This window comes from Pseudochaenichthys georgianus, chromosome 18, assembly GCF_902827115.2.
Source record: "Pseudochaenichthys georgianus chromosome 18, fPseGeo1.2, whole genome shotgun sequence".
Classification (NCBI taxonomy): domain Eukaryota; kingdom Metazoa; phylum Chordata; class Actinopteri; order Perciformes; family Channichthyidae; genus Pseudochaenichthys; species Pseudochaenichthys georgianus.
The window spans coordinates 3,745,534-3,762,741 of record NC_047520.1 but is presented as its reverse complement, the minus strand read 5'-3'; the positions used below and the strand labels follow the sequence as shown (position 1 = coordinate 3,762,741).

Here is a 17,208-nt window from a genome sequence, read left to right as displayed (position 1 = left end):
AGGGAGGGCTCCCCATTGTCTTCACTTCTGGCGTTGGCAGTTTCACTTTTTTTACGTCGTGTGTCACTTTGTTGACACTTTTACCCTAGAAAAGATAAACCTGCATACAGGAGCGATATGGGGTTAAGTATCCAAGCACATCTGATTGGTCGACACCCATTTGCTGCTGTTTATATTACTCATTATCTACAAGTTACTAAATACTAGCTCTGATATCACTACTGCTAATGCTAACTGCTATGTCTGGCTATGTATGAACATGCAGTCGTACACCATAGCAAACATGTATTACAATGATATTTGACGACTTATTGAGTTGGGTTATTTTGAATGCGTATTTAAAGCACTTCAGTTATGATTTGAAAGTCTATCTAACCAGAACCATGACCCCACGCTGTAACACGATCTGAAACGGGAACCTTCGCCCCGACCAGGCATTTAATCACTTGTTTTTTTACTAAAATACTACAAAAAATATGGAGACGTCTTGTATTCAGAAGGGGTTTTAATACCTTTTAGGCGTAAAAAGTGGAGTAAAGAAACCGAAAATAGTAAGATGGGAACAAAAAGCAGCGCAAAAAGCAATCTCTTTATCTATTGGTTATGAATGCTTCTTACTCTCATGATTTTACGCAGCAAGGTGACTGTATCGGAAGGATGTGACTTCCCTTCTAAAAAAAAGCCCATTTTATTTTTACACTGCTGTGTGTCATAATGGAAGTGAGACATACAGATGAATGGAGTTATAACGGTACGCAGACACAGTGATTGACTGAGAGCTAACGGCGAAAGAGAGAACATTACTAAAAAGGCTATTTGTGTGAAGACTGTGAAATAGCCAGGGACTTCTGACTTCTTCTGACACACAAAGGCAGACGATGAATTCGGCATCACATTTAAAAAGAGAAGTGGACACACGAGCTTTCAACTCATTGTGGGGACCTACACCTGTTTACAGTCACGTGTGGGGACTCATTACTTTTAGGGTGAAGACTTGGTTAGGATAAGTTTCCAGGAAATGCATGTAAGTCAATGTAATGTCCCCTGAAGTGATATATACATTGTGTGTGTGTGTGTGTGTGTGTGTGTGTGTGTGTGTGTGTGTGTGTGTGTGTGTGTGTGTGTGTGTGTGTGTGTGTGTGTGTGTGTGTGTGTGTGTGTGTGTGTGTGTGTGTGTGTGTGTGTGTGTGTGTGTGTGTGTGTGTGTGTGTGTGTGTGTGTGTGTGTGTGTGTCGCTTCAGCTGATTCAAATTGCTGCAGCTCGTGTACTAACCAGAGTTAGGAGAAGGGACCACATTACTCCTGTTCTGGCTGCCTTACACTGGCTCCCTATAGAACACAGGATAGAATTTATAATTCTTCTTCTCGCCTACAAAGCCCTTAATGGGCAGGCGCCATCTTACCTTAAATAACGCATTATACCCTACTGTCCTACTAGGGCATTGCGTTCCAAGAATGCAGGGTTGTTGGTTGTTCCTAGAGTCTCTGAAAGTACAATGGGAGCCAGAGCCTTTTCTTATCAAGCTCCACATTTGTGGAATCAGCTTCCAGTTTGTGTTCGGGCGGCAGACACCCTATCCGTTTTTAAGAGTGCGCTTAAGACCTTCCTTTTTGATAAAGCTTATAGTTAGGGCTGATTAGATTCAGCCCCTAGTTTTGCTGATATAGGCTTAGTTTGTCGGGGGACATCTTACTTCTTCCTTCTCTCTATCTATACCCGTGTACTCTCATGTTCCGATTAACCCAGCTTCCCCACATTTCTTTCTTTTTGGTGTCTATATACGCTGGGATCCGGAGTCATGGATGATCCTGCGGTCCTGTGTCCTGGATCGCAAGCGCTGGATCTTGAGTCGTGGCTGTGGTCCTGGATCATCGGTCCTGGATGGATATCCTCGTGGATTCATCTTCCTATTATACACACATGCATTTCCAAACATCTGGACTACCTATGTTGCAAATGTATTATCTTTTCAATTTACACACGGCATCTATTGCACGTCTGTCCGTCCTGGGAGAGGGATCCCTCCTCTGTTGCTCTCCCTGAGGTTTCTCCCATTTTCCCTTTAAACTGGGTTTTCTTTGGAAGTTTTTTTTTGTACGATGTGAGGGTCTAAGGACAGAGGGTCTAAGGACAGAGGGTCTAAGGACAGAGGGTGTCGTATTGTCATACTGATATTCTGTACACACTGTGAAGACCACTGAGACAAATGTAACATTTGTGATATTGGGCTATATAAATAAACATTGATTGATTGATTGAGTGTGTGTGTGTGTGTGTGTGTGTGTGTGTGTGTGTGTGTGTGTGTGTGTGTGTGTGTGTGTGTGTGTGTGTGTGTGTGTGTGTGTGTGTGTGTGTGTGTGTGTGTGTGTGTGTGAATACACTAGTCAAGTATGATTAAAAGCCTATGTGGAGTAATTTAATTACAGCAAATCAAAAATGCACGCTGTGTCCAATATGGTTCATTGCAAGTTAGCTGCTTTACCATAGATTATATGAAATACAAGAAGTGATATTGGAGGTGAGGGATTTCTGGTTAGTGTAAAGTAAACATGTGTTAAAGGAGACGTTGAAATTGGGTTTATTATGAGTGAAAAGTATTTTCCCCACAGCGGGTAGTTTTAAAAGTTCATTGGAGAAGGTTTGTTCGTACTGGGAGAAACCAAAATTAACCTTTTGAATCTCTAAACTACAGTACATGCCAAGAAACATTTCTAATTAACAAGCTTTTATTATAAAGTCGCAATCCCAATGTTGAACCTACTTTATTTACAGAATGAGTCAAAAGGAAGACAGATATAGATTTTAAAGTTTGACTAATATGGTATCACTATGACATTTGATTTCACGATTAGATTGCTATGGTTTTTAAGACAGAAGGGTACACATCCAGAAAGATAAGACACACAATATTCTGACAATCAATATCCTTCCAACCATTTTAGTGAAATCATCATTATTAACTCGAGTTAAACCCAGGAAGATCCCAGTAACTTTTGACCCCAAAAATATAATCATATAAATAAATAAATAGTCTCGAAGTTAAGAAGTAAATATAACACAAAAATACAAATGTAATAATTTAAAGGATTCCCCTCAAGGCATTCCTTCAATAAACAACGTTGCAAATGTGTTATCTTGTTCTCTAAGGTTACAATGTGTTGTATGCAATGTTTGTACAAGCGACTGAACACCATGCCTTAAATAGCCGGGCCGCCTACTCTACAGTCAACCTGTTGTGCAGTAAATACGGGTATTAAAGCCCGCTGCTTATATAACTGACTCTGGATCAGCCTCTCTCTGCTACTTTCCACTCTGCCTCCATCTCTCTCCATCTTCCACTTACTAATTTTCTCCCTTTTGTCTACCTCCATCTCTCTCTCCTCGTCTTTTTCCATCTCTCTCAGTATTGACCCACACACCATACAGCTGTATCACATCAAGCCAAGGGCATCAATCAAAGCATGCACGCACGCACACACACACACACAAAACATTGGCCATCCCACACACTCATGCACTCTCCTCAAGCCATTTTTGTTTGCCGTCACACTCGTCCTCATCTCCATTGCAGTGAACACCCACACAGATTTCTGCACTGGGAGTGAGATGCAGATACAAAAGAACAAATATAGTGTGGGTTTGATTCCAAAGTACCATGTAGGAAATCCACAGTAAATGGGAAAAAATAAGACGTGTTGTTACCTGTTGGTCACCACTTGAAAACGCCAGAAATACGACTTTCGGTTATATAATCGAATCTGCTATTTCAGAAGAAAAGAGGTGCAGATGTTCCAATAATGGAGGGAAAAATAGGACAAAGATGTCGAGTGGGTTGGATAATAACTCGCTTTTGTTTCTTCAGACATCATGACACAATTCCATCAGATTAATGATAAAAACCTGGAGGACATTATACAACTTCTGAAGTCCTCCTCCTGCTGCCTTGATATTATTCCAACAGGATTTTTCAAAGATGTTTTGCCTTGCATGGCCTCAGATCTGCTTCATATAGTAAACACGTCTCTTCACTCAGGTATTTTTCCACAGGCCCTGAACACTGCAGTCATTAAACCGCTATTAAAAAAGAATAATCTAGATGCTTCAGTAATGAACAATTACAGGCCCATATCAAACCTCCCATTTCCAGGTAAAATCATTGAAAAAGTGGTTTTTCAACAGTTGAGTAATTTCTTGCATTTAAATAACTGTTTTGATGTGTTCCAGTCAGGCTTTCGTCCAAACCACAGCACTGAGACTGCTCTTGTAAAGGTCTTTAATGACATCCACTTAAACACAGACAGTGGCAGAACTTCAGTGTTAGTATTATTAGATCTCAGTGCTGCGTTTGACACTGTTGACCACAGCATATTACTAGACCGACTGGAAAACTGGGTGGGACTTTCGGAAACAGTTCTAAATTGGTTTGAATCCTACCTAAAGGACAGAAACAACTTTGTTTCTATAGGTACATACACATCTGAGTTGACAAATATGACATGTGGGGTTCCTCAAGGCTCCATCTTGGGGCCTCTTCTCTTTAACATCTACATGCTAACACTGGCTCAGATAATGAAGAACAACAAAATAAGTTACCATAGCTATGCAGATGACACACAAATGTACGTAACAATTTCACCAGGAGACTATGCTCCAATTCAAACACTGAGTAAGTGCATTGAACAAATCAATGACTGGATGTGTCAGAACTTTCTCCAATTAAACAAAGATAAAACTGAGGTAATGGTTTTTGGAGCCAAGGCAGAACGTATAAAAGTTAGCGCTGAGCTTCAGTCTGCAATGTTCAAAACAACAGATAAATCCAGACATCTAGGTGAAGTCATGGACTCTGACCTGAGTTTCAACAGTCACATTAAAACAGTTACTAAACCAGCCTACTATCACCTAAAGAATATATCTAGGATTAAAAGACTAATGTCACAGCAGGATTTGGAAAAACTTGTCCATGCCTTTATCTTCAGTAGACTCGACTACTGCAATGGTGTCTTCACAGGTCTCACTAAAAAATCTATTAGGAAGCTGCAGCTGATTCAGAACGCCGCTGCTCGAGTCCTCACTAACACTAAGAAAGTGGATCACTCCTGTTCTGAAGTCTTCACACTGGCTTCCTGTGTGTCAAAGAATAGATTTCAAAATACTGCTGCTGGTTTATAAAGCACTGAATGGTTTAGGCCCAAAATACATTTCTGACCTCCTGCTAAATTATGAACCATCCAGATCTCTCAGGTCTTCAGGGACTGGTCAGCTTTCTGTCCCCAGAGTCAGAACTAAACATGGAGAAGCAGCATTCAGTTATTATGCTCCAAATATCTGGAACAAACTCCCAGAAACCTGCAGGTCCGCTGCAACTCTGACTACTTTTAAATCCAGGCTGAAGACTTTTCTTTTGGTCGCTGCTTTTAATTGAACTATTCATATCTTAAACTGCACTGTAACTTTTATCCATGTATTTTTTCTTTTAATGTTTATTTTATTAGCTTTTCTTTTTTAATGCTTAATGTCTTTCATTTTTTGTAAAGCACTTTGAATTGCCTTGTGTTGAAAAGTGCTATATAAATAAACTTGCCTTGCCTTGAATAATTTTTGGAAGTCTTATTAAACTCTAGAATCAGAATACCTTTATTAGTCCCACAGAGGGGAAATTTGCATCGTTACAGCAGGAAAGAGCCACAGACAGCTTAATGTTACATATGTTAAAAAGAGTACTAAGTTATGATATAATAAAAAATGTAAATTAAAAAAATAAAAGTTCAAAAAATCATCATTGAGAAATCAATAAATGTTACATTTAAAAAGACATGGGCAAACGAAGAGAAGAATGAAAGAGAGACAGAGATAGAAAAGTAGAATAACGAAAGAAAATGTCTTGTGTATACTGCCTCACTCAGAAAGAAACATGATTTAGGGACTTCCCTTTTCTCCGCGTGTGTTTGTTTGTTACGTCCATTACAGCTTGCGGGATCGACCTACTCAAAGCTACACACAAATCCTAACCACACACACAATTCATAGGAGCTGTTTGCTTTTCCGCCTCATTCTCTTCCTGTGCCTCCTTTATTTTCCACACAGTAAATGAGAGCAAGGCAGACAGGAGGAAGAGGAGGATGAGAACAAAGAGGAAGAAAACAGTGTGACTTTGGGTAGAAAGAAAAGACAGTACCACACTAAGAGGAGGTTACAGGTCACTCAAATGTAAGCCAATTAAAAAGGAGACGGATAACAAACAGTCTCAGCTTGCGGAAATAATAAAATACTGCTTCTTAAAATAATTCATAAAAGACATTTCTGGCCGTCGATCATCCGAATGAATTAGAAAATCCCATGCACACGACGAAAAAAAAACGATGAGTCATACCAGCCTTTAAACAGCAAGTTAAGCTGTGGTGAACTTTGACAAGTGGTTAGCCAGAAAAACAGAAATAGAAGGCTGTCGTAGCTTATTAGCGGTCTGACAGCTCAACAAAAGAGAAATGGTCACTTTAAAATGTTTACCACGGTTGCTAACTAAGCCTTTTTGCCAGTTCTCCTTTCTGTCTGTCGGTTAGCAAGCTCATTAGCTTGTTCTCAGCTAGCTGCTAACACAGCACCCTCTTAAATAGCTTTTATTGAATACAATGATATACAATACTAATAAAAGGTGGGAGTAAACAGAGATCAAATAAAAAAACTCAGAGAAGTGTGTTGCGTTTAACTAGCAGTAGCTTGTTTCTAACTTGCTAGTGTGTTAGCGGTAAGCTAGCCGGCTATAGTTATTTACAAGCTATGCATGAGTAGCTGTGAATGTCTGATTGGTGGACATAAGCTAATGTGATGTAGCATGGTTTATCAAGTGTGTTAAAGTAAGAACAGTTCCTGCTTTGTTCTTGTAAACAATTCATCTGATAGTCCATGGCTTTAAATGTAACATGCTATCTGGATGCTAATTGATGCTAAGTATTAGTCCTAAAATAGATTCAGTAAACAAATATGCTCAAAACATGTCTAATCTTCCCGAAATGATGCGTCATCGTATTGATTAACAATACTGAAACTAGAAACTGTGCTTTGTTCTACTACAATAGAAGCGTCATATAACCGCATGTTATCGATTAGCTGTTATTCTATATGTGAGTCCTTTGTGTTTAAGGCAAGAGGAACAAAAAACACACTAGTACTTGTAACCTTTAGAAGCACCCAAAAACGAAATGTTAAAACTATTATAATGAACAGATATAGAGAACGGGATGTGTGCAGTCTATTAATATCAAGTTTACCTATTACAGGAAGTCACATTTTGCTCTCTCACTTCTTAGAATAGTTATTTGTGGGTTAGAAAACTGTTTCAATAAATAAAATTAGAAACCGACGTCCTTATTCGAATGTGATCTGAGAACCTAAACACTTATAATGCTGCTCTGAAACCGGATGTTCTAGCATCTGCTGTTTATCTGTTGCTCTTTAAAAAAGGCATTTAAAATGTTTTAACAACTTTAAAGAACATCAATGTTTTTTTGTCACCTGTGCCTTTTATCGCAATTATATTTCAACAGCATTTAGTAGAGAGGCAGACAGGATATGTAAGAGTGGAAAGGATATGAGATGAGACATGTGGTTTACAAGGTACATGACATAAAAGCAAGTGTTACGCCTTAAGAGCATTTCTTATAACAGACAAGAAACGTAAGGGTTTTATTTTCAGTGCAGGACCGGTTTGGTTTTGACTCTGTAATCAAAAAAAATAAACGAGTCAGATCAAGAAATGTTAATGCTTCTCACGGAAGACATCAAAACAAGAACACACACGTACAGCAAATCTCAATTAGTCCTGAAAATCCAGTCGTAAAGTCTACAGGTCTACAGTGTACAGAGTCAGACAATTAAATCTCCAAGGTCCCATTCACGTTGATTACAGACTATAAAATAGCAGCTACAAAACATGTATGGTGTGAGCATTTGCCTCTTTCACTCACATGCCAGGGTAAGGCTGATTATTGCAATGCCAGTTCCTGCAGGCTAAACATGACACAGCAAAACCATAGAGCGGTTTCATGACCTTGTGCAGAAAGATATCCATTCAAAACATCCCCAAAATAAATATTAAGTCGGAAAATATGGCTTTTTTATACTCTGGGGACTTCAGAGAGTCTCTTCTGGTATCCTTGGTATACCATAAAGCTTGTTTTCGTACTCGAAGATATTTAATTACAGTCAACACAAGTGTTTCCAGAGTGACACTGAAATAACACGCATAATCATTCAGGGGTTTACGGTGAGGGACTGAATTAATCCCAGTAGTATCAGGATGTCATGTCCCAGTTGATAAGAATTAGCACCTTCTCAATAATAGACAGCCACGATATTAACAACGCATGACAGGGAGAAGCTGTTAAGCACTACACACACAAAAGATACAACCTAAACTACACTCCTTCTCGTACACACACGCAAACAAACAAAGGGATACACAAACACACTAATCCGCTCAGGCCATTGTTGTCACTACAGGGTAATCCGGAAGTTAATGACTATCTTAATCTAAGTGATATGACTCCAGGTACACACACTATCCAATCGACACACACACACACACACACACACACACACACACACACACACACACACACACCCACACACACACACACACACACACACACACACACACACACACACACACACAACACACACACACACACACACCCACACACACACACCACACACACACAGTAGCATAAACACACATAACTAATCACAGTGTTGTCAAACTTGATTGACGGATGGCAAATCAAATATTGTGGCAGCGGGATCTTTCAGCCAATAGGAGAGAAGCTGCATTTCACTGAAACCAAGGACTGTATACTATGTAAAATGTTCTTTAACTTTTAATGATATCTGTTCCCACATGCATTACATGAATGAAATAAGGCCTACAGAAAAGTAATAAATATACTGCAAGTTTTTTGAAGTATTTTAGTCGTTTTCAACAATTATTTAACTTGATTTTGAAGATTTTACAATATATTGTTATGTAGATTGATATTTTACACAGATATAAACACAGAATAAGCTTAACAGGTGGCACAAAAAAAGGTACAAATATATATATTACTATGTGGTCAAAGCTTTGACCTATAAACCACTTCCTGTGCAGAGACCCTGAAACCATGACAACGCTATGTGGTGTTCCTTTGCCCTTATATGGGCGTGCATACCGCCCATCATCGCCCAATTACAGTGGAGTCGGATGAGATTAACTGATCAATACCAGACTGATATGCAATACCATTATCAGCTCCAGGAACAACCGTGCGATTATGGGATGTCATCCCCATGACAACAGGGGTTTGCCGGGTATCCTTTGTTTCCTATTGATCAGTGCTTGACTTACTTACAGTAAGACGGTCAATGAGGGTAATGGATAACGATTTCCACACACACACACACACACACACACACACACACACACACACAACACACACACACACACACACACACACACAACACACACACACACACACACACACCACACACACACACACACACACACACACACACACACACACACACACTCACATCATTATGAAAGTTGTCATCTGTGTGATTGCATTGAACATAAATGCTTTTCTCAATGCAGATATAAGACCATCAATAATTAATAAGAGTGTGTGTGTGTGTGTGTGTGTGTGTGTGTGTGTGTGTGTGTGTGTGTGTGTGTGTGTGTGTGTGTGTGTGTCCACTAATATCTTCCTGTAAAACACAGTCTTGAGAGGGCAATAAGCAGCTATCAGAAGTCCTGCTGCTATCGCCCATCACAGATTTGAACACGACTTGTCGTCACAGTGGCTGTACGAGAGGAAAGAGAAGCAACCAGGAAGTGGGGTCGGCTGAGAAAGACGTCAGCTGACCTCCGCAGACACATCGGATAAGATAACGGTCTAATTTCAGTGCTGATAAAGATACAACTGAGAGACAGATCCTTCAATGGCTTGATTGAGGCAGGAAACAAGTCAATTATCTTTAAAAAGCATACGTAACGGTCAACTATAAAGCTTCAAATCCATTCCTTGGTGGGCTGCTTAAATCTTGATATAGCCTCTTGAATAAACGAGCAGCTGTTTAAATCAGGGTCCTGATGAAATATTCCACGACTTTCCCTCAGTGAGTTAAGAGCACTTCCATGACCTTAACAAAGTTATCCCCAAGGGCTTTGCTGATGTTGCTTTTTACCTTGAAGACATCTCGTTTTTATTATGGATCATATTTATTTAAAAGCTTTCAAAAAGTGTTGAATACAAGCTGAAAACCAACACATATAGTACAAATCAGATATTAAGTGACGCTTCTAAGCTAATGCTGTATAGCGGATAGAAGCACAGCGGAGGCTTTAACACCACCTACACACACGCACACTCTGTCACTCCATCGCTTCCTACCTTTGCCCTTATTTGTCCCGAGGTCGACACCTTGCGGATCAACTTGTGCGACGTCTCCTCTTGTTCCCCGTCGCTGTCGGATGACTCCTCTCCAGCTTCTCCCGCCTGGCAGACGAATGGAACAATTGATTAATAACTGTGACAGATTGTATTAATCTACCATTTCTGGAGCTATTTCAAGCACTCGTGTAATACATGCTGAGGTCTTTACCACCAAGACGTCTTGTGAGAGGACTTGCTGCATACTCTCAAAGTCTACGGCATTTAATTGGATTTTTGATATATTCTGTAAACAGTACTGTTTACTACTTTCAAGCTGCCTTTTAAAACACTATCATAAAATAGCTTAATAGCTCCAAAAACAAAACTGTGCCGTGATATCTGGACTTCTGGGAGAGTTAATACAACTAGTTCAAAGCAGTAAAGTCTTTAAATGCTTGTACTTTTTTATTATATTTGTCATTGTTGCATATTTCTTTCTCTCAGAGTCCTGTCACATGAAGATTTAAAAAGCCGTTCCTCAGATTTGTCCCTAATGAACAACAAATACATTTGGTTAAATAGTTCTTATTATTTGTGTATTTCTCCTTTTTTCTGTGTTTATAGGAAATACTCGGATCTACTTTACGTCTAACTTTAAAATCAGACAATGCTACCACGCTTTAGGACTGCATATTTCCCCACAATGATACCAAGGACATGACCTCTGTGTCCTCAGTGGAAGTCAAATCCCTACTTTAGACTTTTCCATGTCGTCTCAGACAGTTTGCACCTGTTGATAATCTCACAGATCACACTGGATAGGAAAATAAGACGAGTGGAAACATACAACCACTTAAAATGATTGACCGACACACGTGTCCTCGCTGGGTGTTTGACCTTGACTTGTTCACTCTGACGCTCATAGCGTGAACATGTGGCTGACGTTTTGATCCATCACTTCCTGTGCTGAGGAGATTGTAATCTGATAGTAACTGAGACATATTTAGATGACCGATGTTGAGATGTGGCTCAAGATAAGGATGTGTTTTCGTATTTCAAATGGGACGTGTTTCAAAATGTCTCGAGATGTTTTTACAGCTGAAATAAAGGGCTTTAAAGGAGACATGTCATGGCCATTTCCACTGAGCATAATTCCATTGTTGAGGTCTACTAGAATAGATTTAATAATAATAATAATAATTTCAATTTATATAGCGCCTTTCACGAAACCCAAGGACGCTTTATTTATATATATCACATTGGTTTCTCATCCAGCATCTCTGTAAACTACGTGTGTTCACTGAATTTCCCTCCCTGTGAGCACAGTGTGCTCTGATTGGTCGGGACGTTGTGAATCGCGCTGAGCTCCGTGGAGGTGTTGTTGTTTAGCGATACACAGCGAAACACAGCGAAACTCATCCTGAGCACACACAAAGTCACAGCCGAAGTAAAAACAACAATAAGTGTGGCTTGATATTGAGTAAGAAAAAGGGTGTGTGTGTGTGTGTGTGTGTGTGTGTGTGTGTGTGTGTGTGTGTGTGTGTGTGTGTGTGTGTGTGTGTGTGTGTGTGTGTGTGTGTGTGTGAGGAAGTCCGTGGATTGGTTCATTTGGACCAATCAGCCTGGTCATAGCGCTGGGCGTGGCTACTGGGTATCCCTGCGTAGCGATAGCCAGGAAGTAAACAATGAAAAACCAGAAATCTCCAACGAGGCGTTTTGGGGAGGTCTTCTCTGTGTTAGAGTTGTACTCGCTACAGGGTGCACTTTGAGGGTGTGTGACTCTGCAGACCGTTTACATGCAGAAAGACCTTCATCGCACAAGGGGACGGGTGATAACCGGAAAAGCATGGCATGTCTCCTTTAAAAGATGTGTATGAACATGCAGGCGTGGGATTGAAAAACCAGTCTCGCACGGCTGTAGGCAAGAAATCAAAAGGAAGACATTGACAAGTTGGGTCATATGTTTGGAGTGTTTGGATTTCCAATGGTGAGAAATTACCCAAAACATTTAGAAATATTGTGACTGGAGGTTTGTTAACGCTGCAAATACCACAAAACAGCTTTTTTTTTGTATCTAGTTCTTCAGTTTCTGGGAAAGGAAATGTGGCTCATCTCTCTCGACTCCACTTTGAGCGATAGAATTACTAACAAAGAACTACTAACAAAGCACTTATATACTAATAAAGGACTGGCTTATCTAAAGACAGACGAGTAGCACTTGAAATGTTTGGCTCCATGAAACCTGATGTACTTTATGATTCTGTTTTCTTCAAGGCTGTGTCTTCCTGGTGGAACGCACTTATTGTAAGTCTCTTTGGATAAAAGCCTCAGCTAATATAATGTAATGCCATAGAGGGCCCACCGTCTCTGTATTTAGCTGTGAAACCTGCGCCTATTATGTGCAACAAAAATCTAAATCTGTGGTGTTTTATAAGAGAGAATGGGGACACCTTCCCCAGCTGCAGCCCTACTTAGCACGGTGGCTTTTTTTTATCAAGCAGGTCAAAGTAAGCGGTCCAAAGGTTACAAAAAAACTAGCCTTTTTTTAAATGTAGTTCTTCAGCTTCTTGGAAAGGAAATAGAGTGCCCACCATTACTATGTACAACAGTGAAACCTGTGCCTTATGTGCACAAATAAGGTACACTTTCCCCCCCCTACTATGCATGTTGATTTAAGCTTTAAAATAGACTTACAATGTGGGTCCTCTCAGAGTCTTGTGGCGACCCCAGCGGCTCGCCGGGCTCCGCCACGTACAGGACGTTTGGGTTCAGTTTAGACGCCATGACAGGCTCACAGTCGGGGAGGGAAGATACAAGATGGAGGAAGAGGACAGAGAGGGAGAGAAGACAAACGTGTGAAAGAAAAGTTTGCCAGGTTCAGTGGAGGAGGAAGGAGAGACTGGAGCTTGGCGAAGTGGACGCGTGGCTAAGGAGAGGAAGAGGGTGACGAATGGGACGCTGCCGATCCCTCTTGTCCACGGCCCAATCTGGAAAATGAGAATTCCTTTATTAGTCTTAGGGGAAGTGTACACAGCAAAGAGACATTGATGTGGGGTCAAGCAAAAGATGGCTGACGTCCTTGTTTCGCCGACTTTTGGTCTTGTTTGCACTTGTTTTATTTACTTTAAACGTCCAGTTGTCTTGTGCAATCTAGTCTTATCATGCATTCTAATCCTGGTTTGTTTTATTTACTTGTGGAGAGCTGAGCGTAAGACTTTCATTATACAGTGCTGCCTGTTTTACTGTATGACAATACGATTATAATTGTTTTAAGAACGATAGAGAAAAAATTAAAGTGGCATGCACAAATATTCAAAAATCTGACGTTTTAAATACTATAATAACTAGTACATACGTATATATTTGTATATATTTGTATATTGCACAGTGGTATAGTGGTGCGTAGTGCAAAGCGAATAAGCAGCTGGTAATATCATTTGTCTGAGGAATGGACGAATGAATTATTGATCGGAAGAAAAAACCTCAAAGGATTGGCAGCTGAAAAGTTGAGGAGAACTCAAACAAAAACATCTTCTACTACTATAATGAATGTCTCCTCTTCCTCCACCATTGCACGTTTTCAGTTCCCATGGCACGGCCACTTCTCTTTCTCGTTTCCTCTTTGCTTCAGCGTGCATTGTGAGAAAACGCTTTGTGGTTTGACAGTTCAGCCCTTAGCGCTTTTAAATAGAGCCGTTGTGATGCAGATCAGCCCTTAAGGCCAGTGGCACAAACACCATGATGATGATGATGATGATGATGATGATGATGATGATGATGATGATGATGATGATGATGGTGGTGGTGATGATGATGATGATGATGATGATGGTGATGATGGTGGTGATGGTGATGATGGTGATGATGATGATGATGATGATGATGATGGTGATGGTGGTGGTGGTGGTGGTGAAGATGAATGGGAATCATGTTGGTGACAAGGGCAAAATATAGAGGAAGGATGATGGTGATGATGACGAGCATATGGCTCATTAGAGGAAGACTACCCTGCATACAGTAACAGCAGTAACAGCATACAGTAACAGCAGATTGCACATCATACACACTAAAAAGTGAATATATGTGGGTTGTGTGTGTGCGTGCGTGGGGGCGCGCGTGTACGTGTGTGTTCCCTTGATTACGATGTGGACACGTTATTCAAAAACCTGTCTGCGTCTCACTCCACCGCCGCCCCCGTTGACACCAAACTTGTAGCAGAATACAAACATGCACAGGTAGGCGTTTGCAGGTCTTAACAAACACATGAAAATAACACTGAAGAGAGAAAGCGATGCACAACAGGCTGCTTCTTCTTCCTCCTCCAGCTTCATCATTCATTCCGTCCACATCGCCGTGTACTGTACGGCGGCGAAACAAATGTCAATACCCCCAGTTTAAGTAGTGCACATCCAGCTGTCACTACCGCGAACACATCCAGCAGAGACCCGGACGGCCACCGTTACCGCTCGGCCACCTCCTCTGCACTAACACCCCTCTCATGAGTCGATCAAATGTTGATGTTATTTACCTTTTTTTACTCGGTAATTTCGTCCTCCTTGTCCTCCATCAAGCTGCGGCGTCTCTGGCTCCTGTTGCCCGGCCCTAGTGGCTCTTCGGCCGGCGTCTGGGTCTCTCGGTCTCGCGGTCAGCAGCGCGCGGGTCTCTCGCGTGGAGCTCGCCTTGCAGAGAGAGACGCGGTCACACGCATAGCGCCAGAGCCGATCTGAATCAGGTAGGAAGAGAAGGGAGGTGGGGGGGGGGGGGGGTGGAGGAGGGAGAAGGGGGCGAGCAGAGAGAGAGAGAGACAGAAAAAGAGAGAAAGAGCGAGAGAGGGAGGGAGAAAGAGCGAGAGAGATGTTGAAAGCAGCCGTGCTGCTGTTCCTGAGGTTAAACGGAGAGCAAATAACGCGCACACGCACGCATGCGCACTGGACAGAGCTCTTAATAAACAAAGAAACACCAATTAACAAAATCAGAGTCAAAGGTCAACTTTATTGTCAATCGTCCAGTTTGTGATCGAAATACCCGGATATAGAAACAAATATATATACAAAAACAGTATGTGCAAATATGTATACTATACACAAAATCAAAGACACATTTTTACATGTGCACACATTAAGACCTACATATATAATTTCCTCAAATTAAGTCTGAGAACTTAGTATTGATTTGAAATGTTAAACTAATTTAATCATTGTCTTTTTAATAACTCCAGACAGTTGTCTACAAACTCTAAGAAGTGCACATATGCTGTCATTATTTGTGAACATGGAAATAGGACTGAATTCAAACTATTTATTTAATGTGTACTCGTGTTTCTTTCTTGTTTTTGGACACAACAACCTCTAAGCCAAACTGAACTGCTGCCTTAAAATTGGATTTACAAGCTTTAAATAGCAACTCTGGGTCAACGTATAAGAGGTTATTGAGTTTATGATGATAACACCCAATCTACAGTACTTCAGCTGATTGAATTGCCCAGTTGTATTGAAATGTATATGTGTGTATATGTTTTATTCCTAGGGTTATATACAAATCTATCTCAAAGAAAACCCACAAAGGATACCTTACAATACTATATCTTGCAACATAGTGTGTACTTCAGCCCTCCTAAAATAGCACACACGAGATTTGTTTAAAGGCCACCAACTCTTTTGAATGAATAAAACAGCTTGTGGGCCACACGGACGAGAACGTGCATTCAAATCGGACTGCTTTTTATAGTCTGGTTTTGCATGTGCAGGACACACAGTGCAGCATTCCTCCTGCGGGAATATGCATTTCAGACTTCTGTCCGGACATGCTCTCCAAGTTGTTCCTCCACTCTCCAATCTGCGCGCGCTCAGACGCTGACCCGCACAGCTGATCTGGGCTGTTGGGCTGTTGTTGTTAAGGAAAGTCCACACCTAGCAGAGAGACAGAGCTCCATTAGAGAGTGGGAGAGAGAGAGAGAGAGAGACATCCACATTAATAAGGGAGAAGGGGGGAGAGAGAGTGACACAGATAAGGGCACACACACACACACACACACACACACACACACACACACACACACACACACACACACACACACACACACACACACACACACACACACACACACACACACACACACACACACACACACAGCAGAGACACTGGCACCGCTCACTGCTATAGTAATTTGTTTACAGTTGATTAAATATTCATGCTGAATTAGCTGTGAGCCTGCCAACAGTCACTTCATTTACACCCGGTGTGTGTGTGTGTGTGTGTGTGTGTGTGTGTGTGTGTGTGTGTGTGTGTGTGTGTGTGTGTGTTGTCATGTCAGGTGGCGTGGCATGGAAAAAGGCATGATAATAGGCAACCACACACACACACACACACACACACACACACACACACACACACACACACACACACACACACACACACACACACACACACACACAACACACACACACACACACACACACACACACACACACACACACACACACCTGCTGGGTTCCCCCCTCCGATCAGGTGATAGTGTTACTGTACTCGGCTCTTTTCCACTGATTGCCCATGACAACGGCGAAGGAAGGAAGGGCTAAAGGATGGAGCAGAAGGAGGGAGGAGACAGCACCTGAGGAGGATGATAATCCAGCATTAAATCGCCAGTAAAATGAGAAAAAGAAAATTGAAATATATCAGCGTGGTTTCCCAGAATCCAACATGTTGTCTGAATTTGTCTTGTATTGTCGAGAAAAATGTAAATATATTAATTGTACACTGATTTAAAGAGGCCCTATTGTGCTTTTGGGGGCTTTCCCT

General features: G+C 41.1%; 1 protein-coding gene across 1 annotated transcript in view; it reads right to left on the bottom strand.

The window, feature by feature from the left end:
* The window catches only part of LOC117463558 (diacylglycerol kinase delta), a 113,752-nt gene extending 98,622 nt beyond the window's left edge, over nucleotides 1–15,130 (bottom strand). The window contains exons 1-3 of the mRNA XM_034105871.1: nucleotides 14,939–15,130; nucleotides 13,105–13,397; nucleotides 10,429–10,533 (exon numbers count right to left, since the gene is read on the bottom strand). Coding sequence (XP_033961762.1) covers nucleotides 10,429–10,533; nucleotides 13,105–13,194 — 195 coding nt within the window. The 5' untranslated portion in view covers nucleotides 13,195–13,397; nucleotides 14,939–15,130. The remainder of the gene's footprint in view (nucleotides 1–10,428; nucleotides 10,534–13,104; nucleotides 13,398–14,938) is intronic.
* Nucleotides 15,131–17,208: the final 2,078 nt, after the last annotated feature.